Raw genomic sequence first — 20231 nt, 5'->3', positions numbered from 1 at the left:
CCAATCAAATCTCCTATAGTGTCATGTGACCTCAGTTTCATCCTCACCCAGCTGATAAAAGCTAGACTCTTGCCATCTGAAGTTCTTGACTTGGAAAGTTGTATTCTTGGTGGCGGTCACTTCAGCACACAGAATCAGCAAGCTTCAGGCCTTTCTAGCTGACCCACCTGATATGAGATTCCAACATAACAGAGAAGTTCTCTGCACGCATCCTAAGTTCCTTTCAAAGGTAGTGTTAGATGTCCACCTTAATCAGTCAATAGTTCCAGTATTTTTCCAAAAACCTCACATCCATCCCAGCGAAAGTGCACTGCACATTTTTGACTGCAAGCAAGCCATATCCTTCTGTCTGGAGTAGTCTAAAACCCATAGACAGTCCACCCAGCGTTTCATTTCTCTTGACCCAAGCAAGATGGGGACAGCCATTGGTAATCGCATTCTAATTGACTTGCAGATTGTATATCATTCACTTATGCTCAGGTTGGTCTGGCTCTTGAGGGTCGTGTCACAGCTCACAGTGTCAGAGCCATAGCTGCATCAGTAGCCCACTTGTGATCAGCCTCCATTAAAGAGATTGGCAAAGCTGCAGTGTGGTCTTCAATCCACACATTCACATCTCATTACTGCCTTTAACAGAATACCTGATGTGACGGTTCATTCAGACAGTTCTGCAGAATTTGTTTGGTGTCTAAAATCCAACTCCATCCTCCTAGGCCCATTTTTATTCTGTCCAAACTGTATCCTTAGAACAAGACTGTTTATAAGTTCAGGTTGATTGGTTTCTAGTTGGCTTTGCTGTTGTAAGTCCCTGTTATCCTTTGTTTTTCAGTGAGCCTGGTAGCTTGGAATTCCTATATATGAGAAACAGTTAACTCACTTGTAGAAGGTGTTCTTCAAGGACCGCAGGACATATATTCTCACATCCTGTCCCATCTCCGCTAGAAGTTGTATTCTTTTAGCTGTGATATTGTATTGCTGGTTCTGTGTGCTCATGCTGTGTGAGAAGGCACTCATGCATGCGCAGCGTGATGCTGCCAAAGGCTTCTTAAAGTAACAGAACACTGGGTAGCATCCACACCAGACTCTGTTGGACAATGTCATCCATATGTGAGAATACATGTCCTTCTATCCTCGGAGAACACCTGCTGCAGGTGAGTAAATTCACTTTATGTGATTCTTCATAGCCGATTAAGTGCCGAATATCGCACTTAACTAGCTATGTTTTTGTCATCTCCATATACCCAGAAATTCAATGCAGGAGCCCAGACATGACCTAGCAGTGACCTTCCAGGTATAATGCTGGCAGCAGTCAGCAAAACGCTGATTGCCGCCAGCTGAATATCATGCCCTTTTTTAAAAAATTGTGAACTCTCCAGGGACAGAAAAATATCTACTGTACCTGAATGTATAAGAAACTTGCAAGCCTGAAGGCAATTGAAGTGGTGTACATTCAGATACAATAGGTATTTTTCTGACTCCAAAGGGCTCACAATTAAAAAAAAAAAAAAAATCAAACCCACAAAAGCAGCTGAAGTAGGATTTGATCCAGGGTCCACTGGTTCTCAGCCCACTATTCTAACCATTAGGCTACCCTTCTCCTTGTGTGGCCATTTTGTAACATGGGTGTTCTTATGCTGCCACAAAGACAGCTATGTCCCTTGTTTTGCCCTGTTCAAAATTTGGGCATTTTCAGGATGTTCATGATGGATATCACCAGCATATGGACGTCCATTTCTCATGTGTTTTAGATCAAGCTGTATGTTGACAGCACTGTATTCATCTAGTAGCAATATAGAAATAAGTAGAATAGTAGTAGTAGTAGTAGTAGTAGTAGTAGTAGTACATGAGAAATGGGCATCCATATGTGATGTACAGACTTGGACATCCATATTCTGAGTTGGATATCCCATCAAATATTCTGGTTTATGGCACTGATTTTAGAAGCACTCTTCATGTTTTAGATTCATTCATTCATTTCAGTATTTATATGCCACATAGACCTAAGCAGTTTACAGTTTCATTTTACAGGTATTAGGTCTGTCTCTAGTGGGTTCACAATATAAGTAGTGCATTGTACTGCTGTTGTACCTAATGGTATCAAACTGGCATTTAGATATTTATATGCATAGATGTTTAAATCTCAATTTTACAAAGTCAGGATATACACATCTAAAACTCAAAAACATGCGTATAGCAAGGGGGCATGTTTTCGGTGGGACTAGGGTGGGCCTAAAAATATAAATCGTGTTCCCCCATTTCAGAAGGGGAATGCAGGTCTGGGTCCAAAAAGATTGAAGTTAGGATTTACATCTGCAACCTGGGATGTCTAGGTTTCTGAAAAGTGCTCCTCTTGAGCAATGCTCAACTGGGAGATAACTCCCTTAATTCCCTCCCCCCCACCCCCCCAAGCAAAACTGGCAGAGGATAATGAGCTCTGTGACGGCTTCAGGAAAAATACACATGTATGTTTCTAAAATGACAAATATAAATGTGTGTGTTTTGGCACATACTTGCTATTTCAGACAAAAATCATAAAAGGTGATGGTTCAGAAAACAATTTAACTTAAATAACTTATTCAGGTTTACATTTAACTAGTTTGTTAAATGGATGTTCATGATGGACATCACCAGCATATGGACGTCCATTTCTCATGTGTTTTAGAACAAGCTGTATGTTGGCAGCACTGCGTACATCTAGTAGAAATATAGAAATAGAGTAGTAGTAGAAGTACATGAGAAATGGGCATCAATATGTGACGTACAGACTTGGACATCTATATTCTGAGCTGGACATCCCATCTAAAATTCTGTTCCTTGACACTGATTTTAGAAGCACTCTAGATGTTAACAAACTGGCATTTAGATATTTATATGCATAGATGTTTAAATCCCAATTTTACAAAGCTAGGATATATACACATCTTAAACTGAAAAATATGCATATAGCAAGGGGCATGTTTTGGGTGGGACTAAGGTGGGCCTGTCATATGCGTTCTTGAAATCAACACAATTTATTGACATTGGTGTTTGGAATTCTATGCTTTGTTCAGTGATGTTGCATAATGTTTGATAGCTGATCATCCTTTACAGAATCCAGCCTTTTCCCCTCATTATATTATGCCATATCTCAGGCAATGGCATAATATCATGCCAAAATCTTTGTGTGGGACTGATAAAAGCATGATGTCCTTCCAGTTATTGCACTCGGTGGTATCTCCTTTCATAGAAGCTTGTTCCTTAAATGTCAAAAAGCCTTCAATTTGAGCTTCCTCCATTACTTGTAATATGAATGACTGAACCTCTCCCCTAGGATCATGATCCAGTAAGTTCTAAAGATTGATATCCAAGAATGCCGTTCCTATATATATGTCAGGTTCTCAGGTTCAGAGCCCGCGGGGCCGGGCTCTGGAGCAAACGTGAGCCCTTGGGCTGCTGCCGAGGAGCGACAGCAGCAGGCAAAACCCACCAACCAACACTGGGTAAGCACACCGGCAGGGACTGCAGGCACTGCCCAGCAAACCGGAACACATGGACTGGAATCCCCTGGACTGGAGGACACAGGACTGGAACACTGGACTGCAATCCCCCGGACTGGAGGACACAGGACTGGAACACACACCGGACCGGAGCACACTGGACTGGTCTGCACAGCTTCACCTGCACTTAGCTACTAAGCCCCCCCAGGAGTTGAGCTCCTGGGTTCGAGTAGCCGGCAGGACTTACTGGATACCGGATGACACAGGGACCAGGACTGGAAACAGAAGTGCTCCTAAACCTAAACTGATCTACGTGCTCCCAAGCCCTAAACCAGCAGGAGTGTTCCTAACAGTAAACTGACAAAAGGACTTCCTAAGCCCTATACTAAACAGGAGCTCCTAAGCCCTGCTCAACAAAGGGACTTTCTAAGCCCTAAACTAACAGAGCAGGGAACTAAACACAAAGCTAACACAGGTGCTACTAAGCACCAAGCTACAAGCAGAGCTCTACACTAAAAAGCTAAACACAAAACTAACAAGCTACCTAAGCACTGCTCTAGCCAGCTAGATACAAAACTAACAAGGTGCTTCCTAAGCACTACTCTGGCAAGCAACCAGAAGAGCTCCTAGCACTAAAAGGGAAGACAGGGGATCAACAAGGAAAAAGCAGGGAAGCTAACACATAAGCCCAAAAGTGCTTCTAAAGCACCAAACACCAACAGCAAAGACTGCAATGCTCCCAATAGCACAGACACCAGAAGTACTTCTAACAGCAAACTCTGCAGTGTTCCTAACACCACCAAACCCTGAAGTACTTCTATCAGCAACAGAGCTTCCAAAGCCCTACACACAGCAATGCTTCCAAAACCAAGAGGGGAAAGCAGGGGAACCATAAGGGAAAAGCAGGAAAGCTAAACACACAGTCACCAGTGCACATTGCACTAACACTAACCTGGACCTTAGCAAAATCAAGCAGGGAAACTAGACACAAAGTCAGAAGTGCACACTGCACCACCCTACCTAAAGCAAACACCACTGTTGCAAAGGCTCTGAAGGAAACAACACCACTTCCTTATCAAGGCCCTCCCTGATGATGTCACACTCCCTAGACCTAGGCAAAAGCACACTGACCCAGAGAGCACACTGAAACCCATAGAGGCCCAACCCACACCAATGCAAAACCGTGAAGCACTTGAAGCCAGTACACCCAAAGAGAGGTAGAGCTAACTCAGTCCACCCACCCACACAGCTGTAGTAAAGTGAAACAATTAGCTCCATGCTGCTGGAAGCTGCCAGCACAGAGAGACAATGCCAGCAGCTCAGAAAGGACAGACAAAAGAAACAGAAGCCAGCAAAGAAGCTGACCCCCAGGAAAGAGGTAAGTTTGAGAGGGGTTCTGACCCCAATCATAACAATATAGTTCTAAAGATTCATAAATTTTGAACAACCCACCAGGGTGTCACATTATTTCTGCTAAGGGATCTCTATTAGAGCCACTGTTGAGATTTGTAGATGTTTTATGACCTTTTAGTCTGAAAGAAGACTCATTTATTGAAGATTCGGATCACGTTATCACAATACTAGAGCAATTCACCATCCCCTCTACTTAGTTGTTTTTAGTGGTATCTAATATTGAATCATTATACACCAATGTCTCTCAGCAGCAAGTTTTGAAAATAACTTTTCAGTTATTGGAAACATGGCCTCATCCTTGTCAAGTTACCTCATTTTTGCTTTAGTTGGCTAAGATTGCGTTGCATATAAAACATTTTCAGTTTCAAGACAATTTGTACTATCAAATCAAAGAATCAGTGATAGGGACCACAGTTGCCCCAGATGTAGCCAATATATATGTGGATTTTTTCAACCTAATCCTTCTGTGTTCAGAAGAGGCCTAAATGTAATAATTTAAGTCAATTTCAGGCTGTTTCATTGGATGACCTTATTAATTGCTTCCTTGTGTCCTTCAGTTTTAATTTTTGATCCTTCATGTTCTTCAACTTTACTATTGGCTGTGAAAGATGTAACACTTACTGTAAGTCTGTTATACCTTTGATTAATGAATCTTTGAGGTTGGGAATTGTACCTAAGGCTTGGAAGACTGCAGTAGTTTGACCAGTATTAAGAAAACCTACATTAGAAACAGGTCTGCCTGGTAACATGAGACCGATGTCTAATTTGCCATTTTTATCTAAAGGTTTATTAATAGAAATCAAACAAAATAAAACATGGAAAAGAAAATAAGATGATACCTTTTTTATTGGACATAACTTAATACATTTCTTGATTAGCTTTCGAAGGTTGCCCTTCTTCCTTACTTTGTTTGATTTCTATTGATAACCTTTAAGAGTGGACTAACACGGCTACCACACCTCTCTATCTAAAGGTTTAGAAATGGTGATTTTAATATAATGACTTGATTTTTTTGAAAAGGAGAGGTTTCTTTTTGAGTTTGTCTGGTTTTAGGAAGTTCTATAGTATGGAAACTATTTTGTTAGATATTGTTGATGACTATTGAAAATATTTAGATAAAGGGAATGATGCCTTATTGGTTATATTGGATTTAAGTGCCACCTTTGATAGACTTGATCACATAATTTTATTAACTAGATTAATGGAAATTGGAATTTGTGATGTTGCGCTACTCTGGTTGAGAATAGGTCTCAGAGTGTGTTGGTTGAATCTGAACTTTCTAAACCTAAATTTTTAAAATATGGTGTACCACAAGATGCTCTATTGTCTCCATTGCTTTTTAATCTTTGTGTCCCAGTTATTGATATTGCGTTGAGACATGGAATTCATATCCATTCATTTACTGATGATATTTAATTATATGTTTCGCTGGGATCAGCCCAAGAGGGCCAATTAGATTACAGATATGTTTGACTGAATAAAAGGAATGGATGATGCTGAATAAGTTACAATTGAATGTGTCTCAAACCGAATTCTTATAGATTCATAGAGGTATTTGTTAAGTTTCTTGTCCATCTTTATTATGGGAAGGGTCTAATATAATGGCAAAAGACCAAGTACATAGTGTGGGAGTTTTGTTAGATTCTGGACTAAATTTTGATCATCCATATTTCTCAATATATCAACTATGCAGGATTTGTACTTATTTCACAGAGTCTGATTTTGGTCAGTTGCTTTATACTTATTGTTGTTTCACGCATTGATTATTGCAACGCATTGTTTGTGGGGTTACCTGAAGACTCCAGTGTGTTCAAAATGCAGCTGCTCAGCTTTTGAAGAATTTAGATATGCATGAGCATATCACACCTACTCTTTCTTCTTTGCATTGGCTTCCATTTAAGAAACAGGGCCGTGCCAAGGGTCTGTGGCGCCCCCCTGCAAGGGATCGGGTGCCGTGGCGCCCCCCTGCAAGGGATCGGGTGCCGTGGCGCCCCCCTGCAAGGGATCGGGTGCTGCCACGCCCCGCAGACAAGCGGTTAGAGCGCGCCCCCCCCCCCCCCCCGTGAAGATGATCGCTGTCCTCTCTCCCCTGCCCTCCCACTCCTATGTCCCAACTGCCTGCCCTCTTCTCCCCCCAACAAAATCTCTTTTAAATTTACCTCCGTCCGGCTGGCAGGGCAGCGAACGGCGCAGCGTCAGTGAAGGAGGCGGCGCTCCTGACGTCTCTACTAGTCTTCCCTTCGCTCAATGTCCCGCCTTCTTCTGATGTCAAGGAAATGACGTCAGAAGAAGGCGGGGCATTGAGCGAAGGGAAGACTAGTAGAGACGTCGGGAGCACCACCTCCTTCACTGACGCTGCGCCGTTCGCTGCCCTGCCAGCCGGACGGAGGTAAATTTAAAAGAGATTTTGTTGGGGGAAGAAGAGGGCGGGCAGTTGGGACATGGGAGCGGGAGGGCGAGGCAAGCATGGCGCGGTGGGGCGCCCCCAGAGGATGGCGCTCCCCTGCCACGCTTACCTCGCTTACCGCGTTGGCACGGCCCTGTTGAGAAACATATTTTTAAAATGCTGGTGTTGGTGTTTAAAGTGTTTCAGGGTATGGCACCACAATGTGTTTCCGATAAACTGCCAATTTATACTCCTAAGCAATTATTACATTTTCGGCATGAGAGTTGTTTTCTTTTACCACTTGCCATGCTTTTCACTTGACGTTTGCTCGAGCTTACTCTTATTTTATGACCTGGTTGTGGAATAAGGTTCCTCCCTCTGTCTGATCTATTAATGATCTTGTAGGATTTTGTACGGCTATTATAACTTGCTTGTTTTAATTTAGCAGTATGATAAGTTGTAATAGAAATTGTCAGGTTGTAACTATTAAATTTAATATTGTTTTGTTTTATATTGTATTGTTTTATTATATTTTGAATGCAATTCTGTAACCTGTTCTGGGCACTATGGGAGAACGGGCTAAATAATGGAATAAATAAATAAGGGCCCTTTAACTAAGCCAAGTTAGCGATTCCCGGCGCATCAAATGAGAGGAAACCTATTCAATTCCTATGGGCTTCCTCTCATTTGCCATTCAGGAATCGCTAGTGCGGCTAAGTAAAAGAAGTCCTAAAGTGACTATAGCATTATGGTAGCAATTTATAGATGACATTCTTATTCTCTGGACAGATACGTAAGAACAGTTGGATCAGCTTTTTGTGTGGTTGAATGGATGTGACTGATTTACAGTTTACCTGTACTTATAGTACTAAATCAATAACATTTCTAGATATTCTGATATCTAAAGCAGGAGATAATTTTGACTATTCTGTTTGTTGTAAACCATTGGCGGGTAACACGTCGCTACATTTTTCAAGTTTTTATCCACATCATTTATGGACTAATATACCGGTGGGACCATTATCTTTTTCAAAGAGGATGTCCATCAAGAATAACTAAACAGGCATATACATGAGCCAAATATGCACATTGACAACTACTTATATCATATCAACATCAATCAGATAATAGAATGGCATTTTTACCTATATGTCATAAATTCAACATTTTATTTTTATTTTGGTTGACATAGAATGTTCATCCTGAGTTGTCTGATTATTCTTTATTTGCTTACAGAAGAACACATAATTTAAAGGATTATACTTGATTTCATCTTCTGAAGTTTAGACATCAATTTGTGAACATCAGCCCTGTGGCAATTGTGTCTGCAATCAAGTTTTGACAAACAATGAATTTAGCATCAGTAGACTTAAATTAATTATTAAGGCATTCTCCGAGGACAAGCAGGCTGCTTGTTCTCACTGATGGGTGATGTCCACGGCAGCCCCTCCAATCGGAAACTTCACTAGCAAAGGCCTTTGCTAGTCCTCGCGCGCCCATTCGCACCGCGCATGCACGGCCGTCTTCCCGCCCAAACCGGCTAGTGTTCGTCAGTCTTCTTTTGTCCGCGCTTGGTACGGTCGTGTTTGCGCCGTTCGCGCAACTTAAGTTGACCCTCGCGCGTCTTTTTGACTTTTCGCTTCTTTGAAAAAAAAAAGGGATTTCGGAGAAAGGCCTTTTGGTCTTTTTCCCCTTCCTGTATTTCCAGTTTTTGCCCCGTTAAGTTTCCTTTCGTTTTCGGGGTAGGCCCCTTTGAGGCCTCGGGTCGAGATTTTTCTCCCCCTCTTTTTGGTGCCTAACCGCAATTACAAGTTTTGATTTCGCCGGCGTGATTTTTCCGCCCATGTCATCGAAGTCTCCCAGCGGCTTCAAGAAGTGCACCCAGTGCGCCCGGGTAATCTCGCTCACTGATAGGCACGCATCGTGTCTTCAGTGTCTGGGGGCTGGGCACCGCCCGCAGGCCTGTAGTCTTTGCGCCCTTTTACAAAAAAGGACTCAGGTAGCGAGATTGGCCCAGTGGAACGTGTTGTTCTCGGGCTCTTTGTCGGCTTCTGCACCGGGAGTATCGAGTGCATCAACGTCAACAGCGTCAAGACCTCCGACCTCGGCGGCAACTGTATCGATTGCATCGAGGCATCGACCCTCTGCATCATCGGTGCCAAGACATCGGAAGGCGGCGTCGGTGGTACCGGGACCTCCACTAGTGCTGATGTCGTCGGACGGCGGTGCTTCGACTGAAGTGCAGGTGAGGGCTGTCCATTCCCCTGCTGGTGGCGGTGAGCCTTCGGGTGGGTCTCCCCCTACCCTGAGGGCTCCTGTGGTACAGCCCCACCCGAGACCGACCTCCTTTGGCCTCGGCCCCGAGGAAGCGACGGTTGGATTCTACGTCCTCCTCGTCGGTACCGGGAAGCTCCGGTGACATGCTTCGTTTGAAAAAATCAAAGAAGCATCGACACCGGTCTCCTTCCCGCATCGGTACCGAGAGCTCTGGGTCACCGAGGGAGTCGGCACCCAGTAGGCATCGGCACCGGGAGGACCGCTCACCCTCTATTCAGGAGGTGTCGATGCGCTCCACCTTGGACAGCCCGGAACAGCCTCCACGCCCGGAACAGACTCTGACCTCGACGCCTGCATCGGCTTCTATGTCTTTCTCCACAGCCGCCCTGCACGAGAGTCTCCGGGCCGTTCTTCCAGAGATCTTGGGAGAGCTGTTGCGCCCTTCCCCTCCGGTACCGGGGGTGCTTGCGCCACCGGTACCGTTGAGTGAGGCGCCGGTTGGCCCCTTGCCCGGGGTGAGGTCTCCGACATCGGTGCCGCTTGCGGTACCGACTGCGGTCGCCTCCCAGGAAGGCTCCTCGACGACGTCGGCGGAGGAAGCTTCGCCAGTGCGGGTGAGGGAGTCTACCTCTCGATGCTCACACCGTGGCCATGGTTCCACGGATTCGAGCCGGGCACGGCTTCAGACACAGGTTCGTGAACTTGTGTCTGATACCGATGGTGAGGCCTCGGAGGAGGAGGAGGACATCAGGTATTTCTCTGACGAGGAGTCTGATGGCCTTCCTTCTGATTCCACTCCCTCCCCTGAAAGGCAGCTTTCTCCTCCTGAGAGTCTGTCTTTTGCGGCCTTTGTCCGGGAGATGTCTATGGCCATCCCCTTCCCGGTGGTTGTGGAGGACGAGCCCAGGGCTGAAATGTTTGAGCTCCTGGACTATCCTTCTCCACCTAAGGAAGCGTCCACAGTACCCATGCATCATGTCCTCAAAAAGACATTGCTGGCGAACTTGACCAAGCCTCTAAGTAATCCCCACATTCCCAAGAAGATCAAGTCCCAGTACCGGATCCATGGGGACCCAGAGCTGATGCGCACTCAGTTGCCTCACGACTCTGGAGTTGTGGATTTGGCCCTAAAGAAGGCTAAGAGTTCTAGGGAGCATGCTTCGGCGCCCCCGGGCAAAGACTCTAGAACCTTAGACTCCTTTGGGAGGAAGGCTTACCATTCCTCTATGCTCATGGCCAAAATTCAGTCTTACCAGCTCTACACGAGCATACACATGCAGAACAATGTGCGGCAGTTGGCGGGCTTGGTGGACAAGCTCCCTCCTGAGCAAGCCAAGCCATTTCAGGAGGTGGTCAGGCAGCTGACGGCGTGCAGAAAATTCCTGGCCAGATGGGTATATGATACCTTTGATGTTGCGTCCAGGGCCGCTGCTCAAGGTGTGGTGATGCACAGACTCTCATGGCTGCGTGCCTCCGACCTGGAGAATAGGATCCAGCAGCGGATTGCGGACTTGCCTTGCCGTGCGGACAATATTTTTGGAGAGAAGGTCGAACAGGTGGTAGAGCAGCTCCACCAGCGGGATACCGCTTTCGACAAGTTCTCCCGCTGGCAGCCTTCAGCTTCTACCTCCACAGGTAGACATTTTTATGGGGGAAGGAAGACTGTTCCCTACTCTTCTGGTAAGCGTAGGTACAATCCTCCTTCTCGACAGCCTGCGGCCCAGGCTAAGCCCCAGCGCGCTCGCTCTCGTCAGCAGCGTGCGCCTCAGCAAGGCCCCTCGGCTCCCCAGCAAAAGCAAGGGGCGAGCTTTTGACTGGCTCCAGCAGAGCATAGCCGACATCAACGTGTCAGTGCCGGGCGATCTGCTGGTCGGGGGGAGGTTGAAAGTTTTTCACCAAAGGTGGCCTCTCATAACCTCCGATCAGTGGGTTCTTCAAATAGTCCGGCAAGGATACACCCTCAATTTGGTCTCCAAACCTCCAAATTGCCCACCGGGAGCTCAGTCTTACAGCTTCCAGCACAAGCAGGTACTTGCAGAGGAACTCTCCGCCCTTCTCAGCGCCAATGCGGTCGAGCCCGTGCCATCCGGGCAAGATGGGCTGGGATTCTATTCCAGGTACTTCCTTGTGGAAAAGAAAACAGGGGGGATGCGTCCCATCCTAGACCTAAGGGCCCTGAACAAATATCTGGTCAAGGAAAAGTTCAGGATGCTTTCCCTGGGCACCCTTCTTCCCATGATTCAGGAAAACGATTGGCTATGCTCTCTGGACTTGAAGGACGCCTACACACACATCCCGATACTGCCAGCTCACAGACAGTATCTGCGATTTCAGCTGGGCACACGTCACTTCCAGTACTGTGTGCTACCCTTTGGGCTCGCCTCTGCGCCCAGAGTGTTCACGAAGTGCTTGGCTGTAGTAGCAGCGGCGCTTCGCAGGCTGGGAGTACACGTGTACCCCTAGCTCGACGATTGGCTGGTGAAGAACACATCCGAGGCAGGAGCTCTACAGTCCATGCAGATGACTATTCGCCTCCTGGAGCTACTGGAGTTTGTGATAAATTATCCAAAGTCCCATCTTCTTCCAGTTCAGAGACTCGAATTCATAGGAGCTCTGCTGAATTCTCGGACGGCTCGTGCCTATCTCCCAGAGACGAGAGCCAACAACTTGTTGTCCCTCGTCTCGCGGGTGCGAGCGTCCCAGCAGATCACAGCTTGGCAGATGTTGAGATTGCTGGGCCACATGGCCTCCACAGTTCATGTGACTCCCATGGCCCGCCTTCACATGAGATCCGCTCAATGGACCCTAGCTTCCCAGTGGTTTCAGGCTGCTGGGGATCTAGAAGACGTGATCCACCTGTCCACGAGGTTTCTCAAATCCCTGTATTGGTGGACGATTTGGTCCAATTTGACTCTGGGACGTCCTTTCCAAATTCCTCAGCCACAAAAAGTGCTGACTACGGATGCGTCTCTCCTGGGGTGGGGAGCTCATGTCGATGGGCTTCACACCCAGGGAAGCTGGTCCCTCCAGGAACGCGATCTGCAGATCAATCTTCTGGAGTTACGAGCGGTCTGGAATGCTCTGAAGGCTTTCAGAGATCGGCTGTCCCACCAAATTATCCAAATTCAGACAGACAACCAGGTTGCCATGTATTACATCAACAAGCAGGGGGGCACCGGATCTCGCCCCCTGTGTCAGGAGGCCGTCAGCATGTGGCTGTGGGCTCGCCGTTACGGCATGTTGCTCCAAGCCACATATCTGGCAGGCGTAAACAACAGTCTGGCCGACAGGTTGAGCAGGATTATGCAACCTCACAAGTGGTCGCTCAACTCCAGAGTAGTGCGCCAGATCTTCCAGGTGTGGGGCACCCCCTTGGTAGATCTCTTTGCATCTCGAGCCAACCACAAGGTCCCTCAGTTCTGTTCCAGACTTCAGGCCCACGGCAGTCAGTGCTTCAGAATCTGTTCGGGGTTTAGAATCCAACTCCACCCCCCTAGGCACATGTTTATTCTGTTCCAGGCTACACTCTCAGTTAGTTGGATAAGTTGTTAGGTCAATCTCAGTTACGTCCTCGCCGTTGCGAGGCCCAATTGACCATGTTTGTTGTTTTGAGTGAACCTGGGGGCTAGGGATACCCCATCAGTGAGAACAAGCAGCCTGCTTGTCCTCGGAGAAAGCGAATGCTACATACCTGTAGAAGGTATTCTCCAAGGACAGCAGGCTGATTGTTCTCACAAACCCGCCCGCCTCCCCTTTGGAGTTGTGTCTTCCCTTGTCTTTGTCTTGCTACATACGGGACTGACGAACACGAGCCGGTTCGGGCGGAAAGACGGCCGCGCATGCGCGGTGCCTTTGCTAGTGAAGTTTCTGATTGGAGGGGGCTGCCGTGGACGTCACCCATCAGTGAGAATAATCAGCCTGCTGTCCTCGGAGAACACCTTCTACAGGTATGTAGCATTCGCTTTCACCACATTTGCTTCAGCTGGAGTCATTTGATTTTTTTGACTGTGCTCTCTGGCATTCATAGGGAAAACCATGCACCCATTAAGGACTCAATAGAGCACAAGAATGGTATCAACAAGGCCTGATTGGAAACTCAGTTGTCTCCCACAGTATTTGACATCATACATTTAAAGGATTGTATGTCACAGTAATTAAACAGCTAACTTTAGACCTCTTTTACTAAACTGCACTAGCGATTCCTGGGTGGCAAATGAGAGGAAGCCCATTCTATTCCTAAAGGCTTCCTCTTATTTGCCGCACCGGGAATCACTAGCGTGGTTTTGTAAAAGGCTGTTTATCTCCGGGGGGGGGGGGGGGGGGGGGGTAAATGCTTTGTTATTGCATCAATGCTTGATTTACAAATATAACACAGTTACACCCACAGCACTAAATTGTGAGATAGAATGGGAGGTATGTATGCATGTAGTGTGCATACCTTATGACCATGGCATTTGAGGAGAAGAACAGTCATTTTTGTAACAGAGTAATTTATCAGAGATTTTTTTTTTAGTTCATGTGAATTAATTTTTCATTTTGTGTTCCCAGGTGCTTGATGTTTTGAAAGAACATTATAAATTATTGTTTGCAAATTCTCTTGATACAGGCATTGTTCATGCCGAAATGCTGGTGTTGGGACTTGAGCTATCATATTGCTTCAAACAAGTCATGCAGCTAAGTGCACTGTTTTTGTTATAAAAATGTAAAAATTGGGGTAAATGATTATAATATCCCCTTGAGTCAGCCACAATTTTGATGGAGCTGTAGTGGAGCATGACTATGATACCCCATCTTTATTTCAATGGGATTTAATTCAGCAGGCAATTTTTTTGGTTAAAAAGTTGAGCAATTATTTAAGTTAAATTTGTTTTCTGAATCATCACCTTTTGATTTTTGTTATAATGCACTATCGGTGAGTAGAATAAGTAAAGTTATGTTGATTTTACATTTTGTTGCTATTTCAGAACATACACATTTATATGCCTCTTTTGCCTCCATTGATATTTTAGATAATTATAGTTCTAAAATAAAGGCTTCTACTGCACGTAACTTGCACATAAGCATCCATTTCTTAATAGAACAGGGTCTACATTTATAGACCTTGGCCTAAAATACTAGCGGAACTTGAGATGTTTTGACCTCAATGTCTTAATTCTGGTTTGCACATCCTTCCTAAAATGCAACTCCACACCTTTTGGAAGTGGAAGGGTAACCTGATGGTTAGAACAGAGGACTGAGAACCACAGAAGCCAGGCTTCAAATCCAGCTGATGCCCCTTATGACCTTGGGCAAGTCACCTAACTCTCCATTGCCTCAGGTACAAACTTGAAAGACAATTTTATAACTAGATACCTACAGTATCTACATGTGCATGTAAGTATCAAGAAAACTGGCAGTTACACAAGTGTAGTATGCACTATTCCATAAGGGCACATGTTATTTAAGGGAGGTGTACATGTGGGCAGGGCTCCTATTTACATGCCTAACTTATAGAATACTAGAATTTATATGTGCTAACAGTCATGCCAGTTGTATGGCTGGTGTAACTGCTGGAGCATACATTTTAGGTGCATTAATGGTAAGTTATGCTAGTATTCTATAATGACATATTGGCACACAGATGCCGTTATAGAATTGGCACACCACTGGGACGCCTAATTATAGAATTGCCGTCTTACATTATAAATTCTCTACCAATAGGGAAATAACTACTGTAGTTGAATTCAGTTTGTCCTTTGCTACTATTGAAAAGATGTGGACTGAATCCTAAAAGTCCCTCCAAATTGCTTTATCACAAAGACATTCATATCTTTACTTCCACAGGGCATATGAGTTTGGGATTGTCAGGAACTAGTGATCATAGGACAATTGGTCCATCCTGGAGGTTCAGGACAAATATATTCCACGTATTAGAAAAAAGGGAAAAAAGACTAAACGTCAGCCGGCGTGGCTAAACAGTAAGATAAAGGAAATCATTAGAGCCAAAAAACAATCCTTCAGAAAGTGGAGAAGAGAACCAACTGAAAGTAACAGGATAGATCATAAGGAATGCCAAGCCAAATGCAAAGCGGAGATAAGGAGGGCAAAAAAGGACTTTGAGAAGAAATTAGCGTTGGAAGCAAAAATACATAGTAAAAATTTTTTTAGATACATTAAAAGCAGGAAACCGGCCAAAGAGTCGGTTGGGCCGCTGGACGAAAATGGTGTTAAAGGGGCGATCAAGGAGGACAAAGCCGTAGCGGAGAAATTAAATGAATTCTTTGCTTCGGTCTTCACCGAGGAGGATTTGGGGGGGACACCGGTGCCGGAAAGAATATTTGAAGCGGGGGAGTCGGAGAAACTAAACAAATTCTCTGTAACCTTGGAGGATGTAATGGTTCAGTTCAGCAAGCTGAAGAGTAGTAAATCACCGGGACCTGATGGTATTCATCCCAGAGTATTAATAGAACTAAAAAATGAACTTGCGGAGCTACTGTTAGAAATATGCAATCTGTCCCTAAAATCGAGTGTAGTACCGGAAGACTGGAGGGTAGCCAATGTTACTCCGATTTTTAAGAAGGGTTCCAGAGGAGATCCGGGAAATTATAGACCGGTGAGTCTGACGTCGGTGCCGGGCAAGATGGTGGAGGCTATTATTAAGAATAAAATTGCAGAGCATATACAAAAACATGGACTGATGAGACAAAGTCAGCACGGATTTAGTGAAGGGAAGTCTTGCCTCACCAATCTAATGCATTTTTTTGAGGGGGTAAGCAAACATGTGGACAATGGGGAGCCGGTTGATATTGTATATCTGGATTTTCAGAAGGCGTTTGACAAAGTGCCGCACGAAAGACTCCTGAAGAAATTGCAGAGTCATGGAATCGGAGGTAGGGTATTATTATGGATTAAGAACTGGTTGAAAGATAGGAAGCAGAGAGTAGGATTGCGTGGCCAGTATTCTCAGTGGAGGAGGGTAGTTAGTGGGGTCCCGCAGGGGTCTGTGCTGGGTCCGTTGCTTTTTAATGTATTTATAAATGACCTAGAGATGGGAATAACTAGTGAGGTAATTAAATTCGCCGATGACACAAAATTATTCAGGGTCGTCAAGTCGCAGGAGGAATGTGAACGATTACAGGAGGACCTTGCGAGACTGGGAGAATGGGCGTGCAAGTGGCAGATGAAGTTCAATGTTGACAAGTGCAAAGTGATGCATGTGGGTAAGAGGAACCCGAATTATAGCTACGTCTTGCAAGGTTCCGCGTTAGGAGTTACGGATCAAGAAAGGGATCTGGGTGTCGTCGTCGATGATACGCTGAAACCTTCTGCTCAGTGTGCTGCTGCGGCTAGGAAAGCGAATAGAATGTTGGGTGTTATTAGGAAGGGTATGGAGTCCAGGTGTGCGGATGTTATAATGCCGTTGTATCGCTCCATGGTGCGACCGCACCTGGAGTATTGTGTTCAGTACTGGTCTCCGTATCTCAAAAAAGATATAGTAGAATTGGAAAAGGTACAGCGAAGGGCGACGAAAATGATAGTGGGGATGGGACGACTTTCCTATGAAGAGAGGCTGAGAAGGCTAGGTCTTTTCAGCTTGGAGAAGAGACGGCTGAGGGGAGATATGATAGAAGTGTATAAAATAATGAGTGGAATGGATCGGGTGGATGTGAAGCGACTGTTCACGCTATCCAAAAATACTAGGACTAGAGGGCATGAGTTGAAGCTACAGTGTGGTAAATTTAAAACGAATCGGAGAAAATATTTCTTCACCCAACGTGTAATTAGACTCTGGAATTCGTTGCCGGAGAACGTGGTACGGGCGGTTAGCTTGACGGAGTTTAAAAAGGGGTTAGATAGATTCCTAAAGGACAAGTCCATAGACCGCTATTAAATGGACTTGGAAAAATTCCGCATTTTTAGGTATAACTTGTCTGGAATGTTTTTACGTTTGGGGAGCGTGCCAGGTGCCCTTGACCTGGATTGGCCACTGTCGGTGACAGGATGCTGGGCTAGATGGACCTTTGGTCTTTCCCAGTATGGCACTACTTATGTACTTATGTACTTGGCCATAGGATAGTTGGTCATAGGGTCTTTGATTATAGTATCTTTTGGTGATATGGCTTTTGGTTATAGGACCTCGCTCATGGTCATATGTATAATGGACACATCTACTATTGGTCATAAGGCCATTAGGTCACTGATATATTGGTCAGAAGAACTTATTCTCGTGCAGAACTTTGGTTTTATAGATTTAATATTGTTACATGGACTTCAAAGATTAGTAGGAATTAGGTTATTTCTTTGGTCTTATTGCAAGTAAATCTCTTTTATGCAAGTTATTGTTTATAATAGAGTCCAAATTGTAAATGAATTTGAAGTCTTTCAGGAGTGCTGATAAGGCACACACTGTTGTTCCAAGTACTAGGTCAAAGTACTTAAGTATAAATAAATGTTTATCTTAATACTTAAGTGAAAGTACAGTGAAGAGCATAGTAAAAAATGTACTTACTGTAAGTGAAAGTAAAAAAGTTATTGCCCAATAAAACACTTTTTGAGTAAAAAGTAAAAGTACCATAACTACAATGAATGCAATTATTAATGTTTTTATCCTAACAATTTTATTGCTCTACGATTCAATATACTTTGCTTCCAGTAAAACTACATGGAGGGGCATAATTGAACGAAAACGCCTATCTCCATGGGCGTTTATCTCCGAGAACGGGTCCGTGAAGGGGTGGACCGAACCGTATTTTGGGAAAAAATAGACGCCCATGTTTTATTCAACAATGTGTGAGCTGGGCGTTTTTGTTTTTCAGCGATAATGGAAAATGAAAGCGCCCAGCTCAAAAACGAATAAATCCAAGACATTTATTCGTGGGAGGGGCCAGGATTCGTAGTGCACTGGTCCCCCTCACGTGCCAGGACATCAACCGGGCACCCTAGGGGGCACTTTTACAAAAACAAAAAAACAGGTAAAAGAGCTCCCAGGTGCATAGCACCCTTCCCTTGTGTGTTGAGCCCCCCAAATCCCCCTCAAAACCCACTGCCCACAAGTCTACACCATTACTATAGCCCTAAGGGGTGAAGGGGGGCATCTACATGTGGGTACAGTGGGTTTGGGGGGGTTGGACGACTAATAAGCATTAAGCAGCACAATTGTAATAGGTAGGGGGGATGGGCCTGGGTCCACCTGCCTGAAGTCCACTGCACCCCCTAACAACTCCTCCAGTGACCTGCATACTGCTGCCAGGGAGCTGGGTATGACATTTGAGGGTGAAAATAAAAAGTTGTGAAACATCATTTTTTTGTGGTGGGAGGGGGTTAGTGACCACTGGGGGAGTCAGGGGAGGTCATCCCCGATTCCCTCCAGTGGTCATCTGGTCATGTAGGGCACTTTTTGGGGCCTTATTCGTGAAAAAACAGGGTCCAGGAAAAGTGTCCTAAATTCTAGCTAAAAACGCATACTTTTTTCCCATTATCGGTGAAATGCGCCCATCTTTGTTCGGCAGATAGCCACGCCCCAGTTCTGCCTTCGCCACACCTCTGACACGCCCCCATCAACTTTGTCCGCATCCGCGACGGAGTGCAGTTGAAAACGTCCAAAAATCGGCTTTCGATTATACCGCTTTATTCATTTTTGTGAGATAAACGTCCATCTCCCGATTTAGGTCGGAACTTGGGCGTTTTTCTCGTTCGATTATAAGCAGGATAGTAACCTAGAGGGGAATAATCGAATGTCGCCGGCCAAATAGATCGCCGGTGATCTATGTTGGCGGCGGCGCTACAGCTGGCCGGAACCATATTATCGAAAAAGATGGCCGGCCATCTTTTTTTTCGATAATACGGTTTAGCCCGGCCAAAAGCATTGAATTTGGCCGGGGTTTGAGATGGCCGGTTTCGTTTTTTAGTGATAATGGAAAGTTATGTCGGCCATTTCAAATCCGGCCAAATTCAAGGCATTTGGCCGTGGGAGGAGCCAGCATTTTTAGTGCACTGGCCTCCCTGACATGGCAAGACACCAACCGGGCACCCTAGGGGTCACTGCGGTGGACTTCAGAAAAGCTCCCACGTCCATAGCTCCCTTACTTTGGGTGGTGAGGTCCCCCAAACCCCCACCAAAACCCACTAGCCACAAATGTATTGCACCCACTAAAACTGCTCCAGGGACCTGCACACAGCCTCTAGGACTTATTGCTACTGTATAACTTTGGCACACCAGTTGACACATGAAGACTAATCTCTGTGAACAAGTCCTTTATTTGAATAAGCACGTTTACTCACAGTTAAGTGCAGATCAGAGGTTGTGCCCCACTGGCAAAGATTCCCCTGGTACTACGATTAGCAGTAGGTCAGAGCTGGCACAATGGTGTACAATGCCCTCTTTCAGCACCATTCAAGGTAAGAACTACGTTCTCTAACGTGGGTAACACAGGAAAGGGCTGTAAAACTATCTTACAAAAATGGCCACTACCTCATGGACTACCGGAAACAAAACAGGGCACACTCTGACCCACTTAGCAGGGGGGAAAAGCACCATGGGAGTAGAGCCCAGTACCCTACACCCACCACAATGCATTGCTGATGTGACTCTGCAGGGCACCTAACAGAAAAGGTGTCATACTCACCGGAGAGCCACATCACAGCCATGGAAAGGCTGTCAGATGATAAAACACATTCTGCTGTCATGGAGGTGGGTACGG

At 45.4% G+C, this 20231-nt stretch overlaps 1 protein-coding gene across 1 annotated transcript in view; it reads left to right on the top strand.

Moving 5' to 3' along the window:
- The window catches only part of LOC115459145 (armadillo repeat-containing protein 4-like), a 102800-nt gene extending 88570 nt beyond the window's left edge, over positions 1-14230 (top strand). The window contains exon 7 of the mRNA XM_030189019.1: positions 14159-14230. Coding sequence (XP_030044879.1) covers positions 14159-14230 — 72 coding nt within the window. The remainder of the gene's footprint in view (positions 1-14158) is intronic.
- The last annotated feature ends 6001 nt before the right edge of the window (positions 14231-20231 follow it).

The sequence above is a fragment of the Microcaecilia unicolor genome, unplaced genomic scaffold (assembly GCF_901765095.1).
Source record: "Microcaecilia unicolor unplaced genomic scaffold, aMicUni1.1, whole genome shotgun sequence".
Taxonomy (NCBI): domain Eukaryota; kingdom Metazoa; phylum Chordata; class Amphibia; order Gymnophiona; family Siphonopidae; genus Microcaecilia; species Microcaecilia unicolor.
Note: the sequence above shows the minus strand (reverse complement) of the source record. Positions and strands in the feature narration are given on the sequence as shown.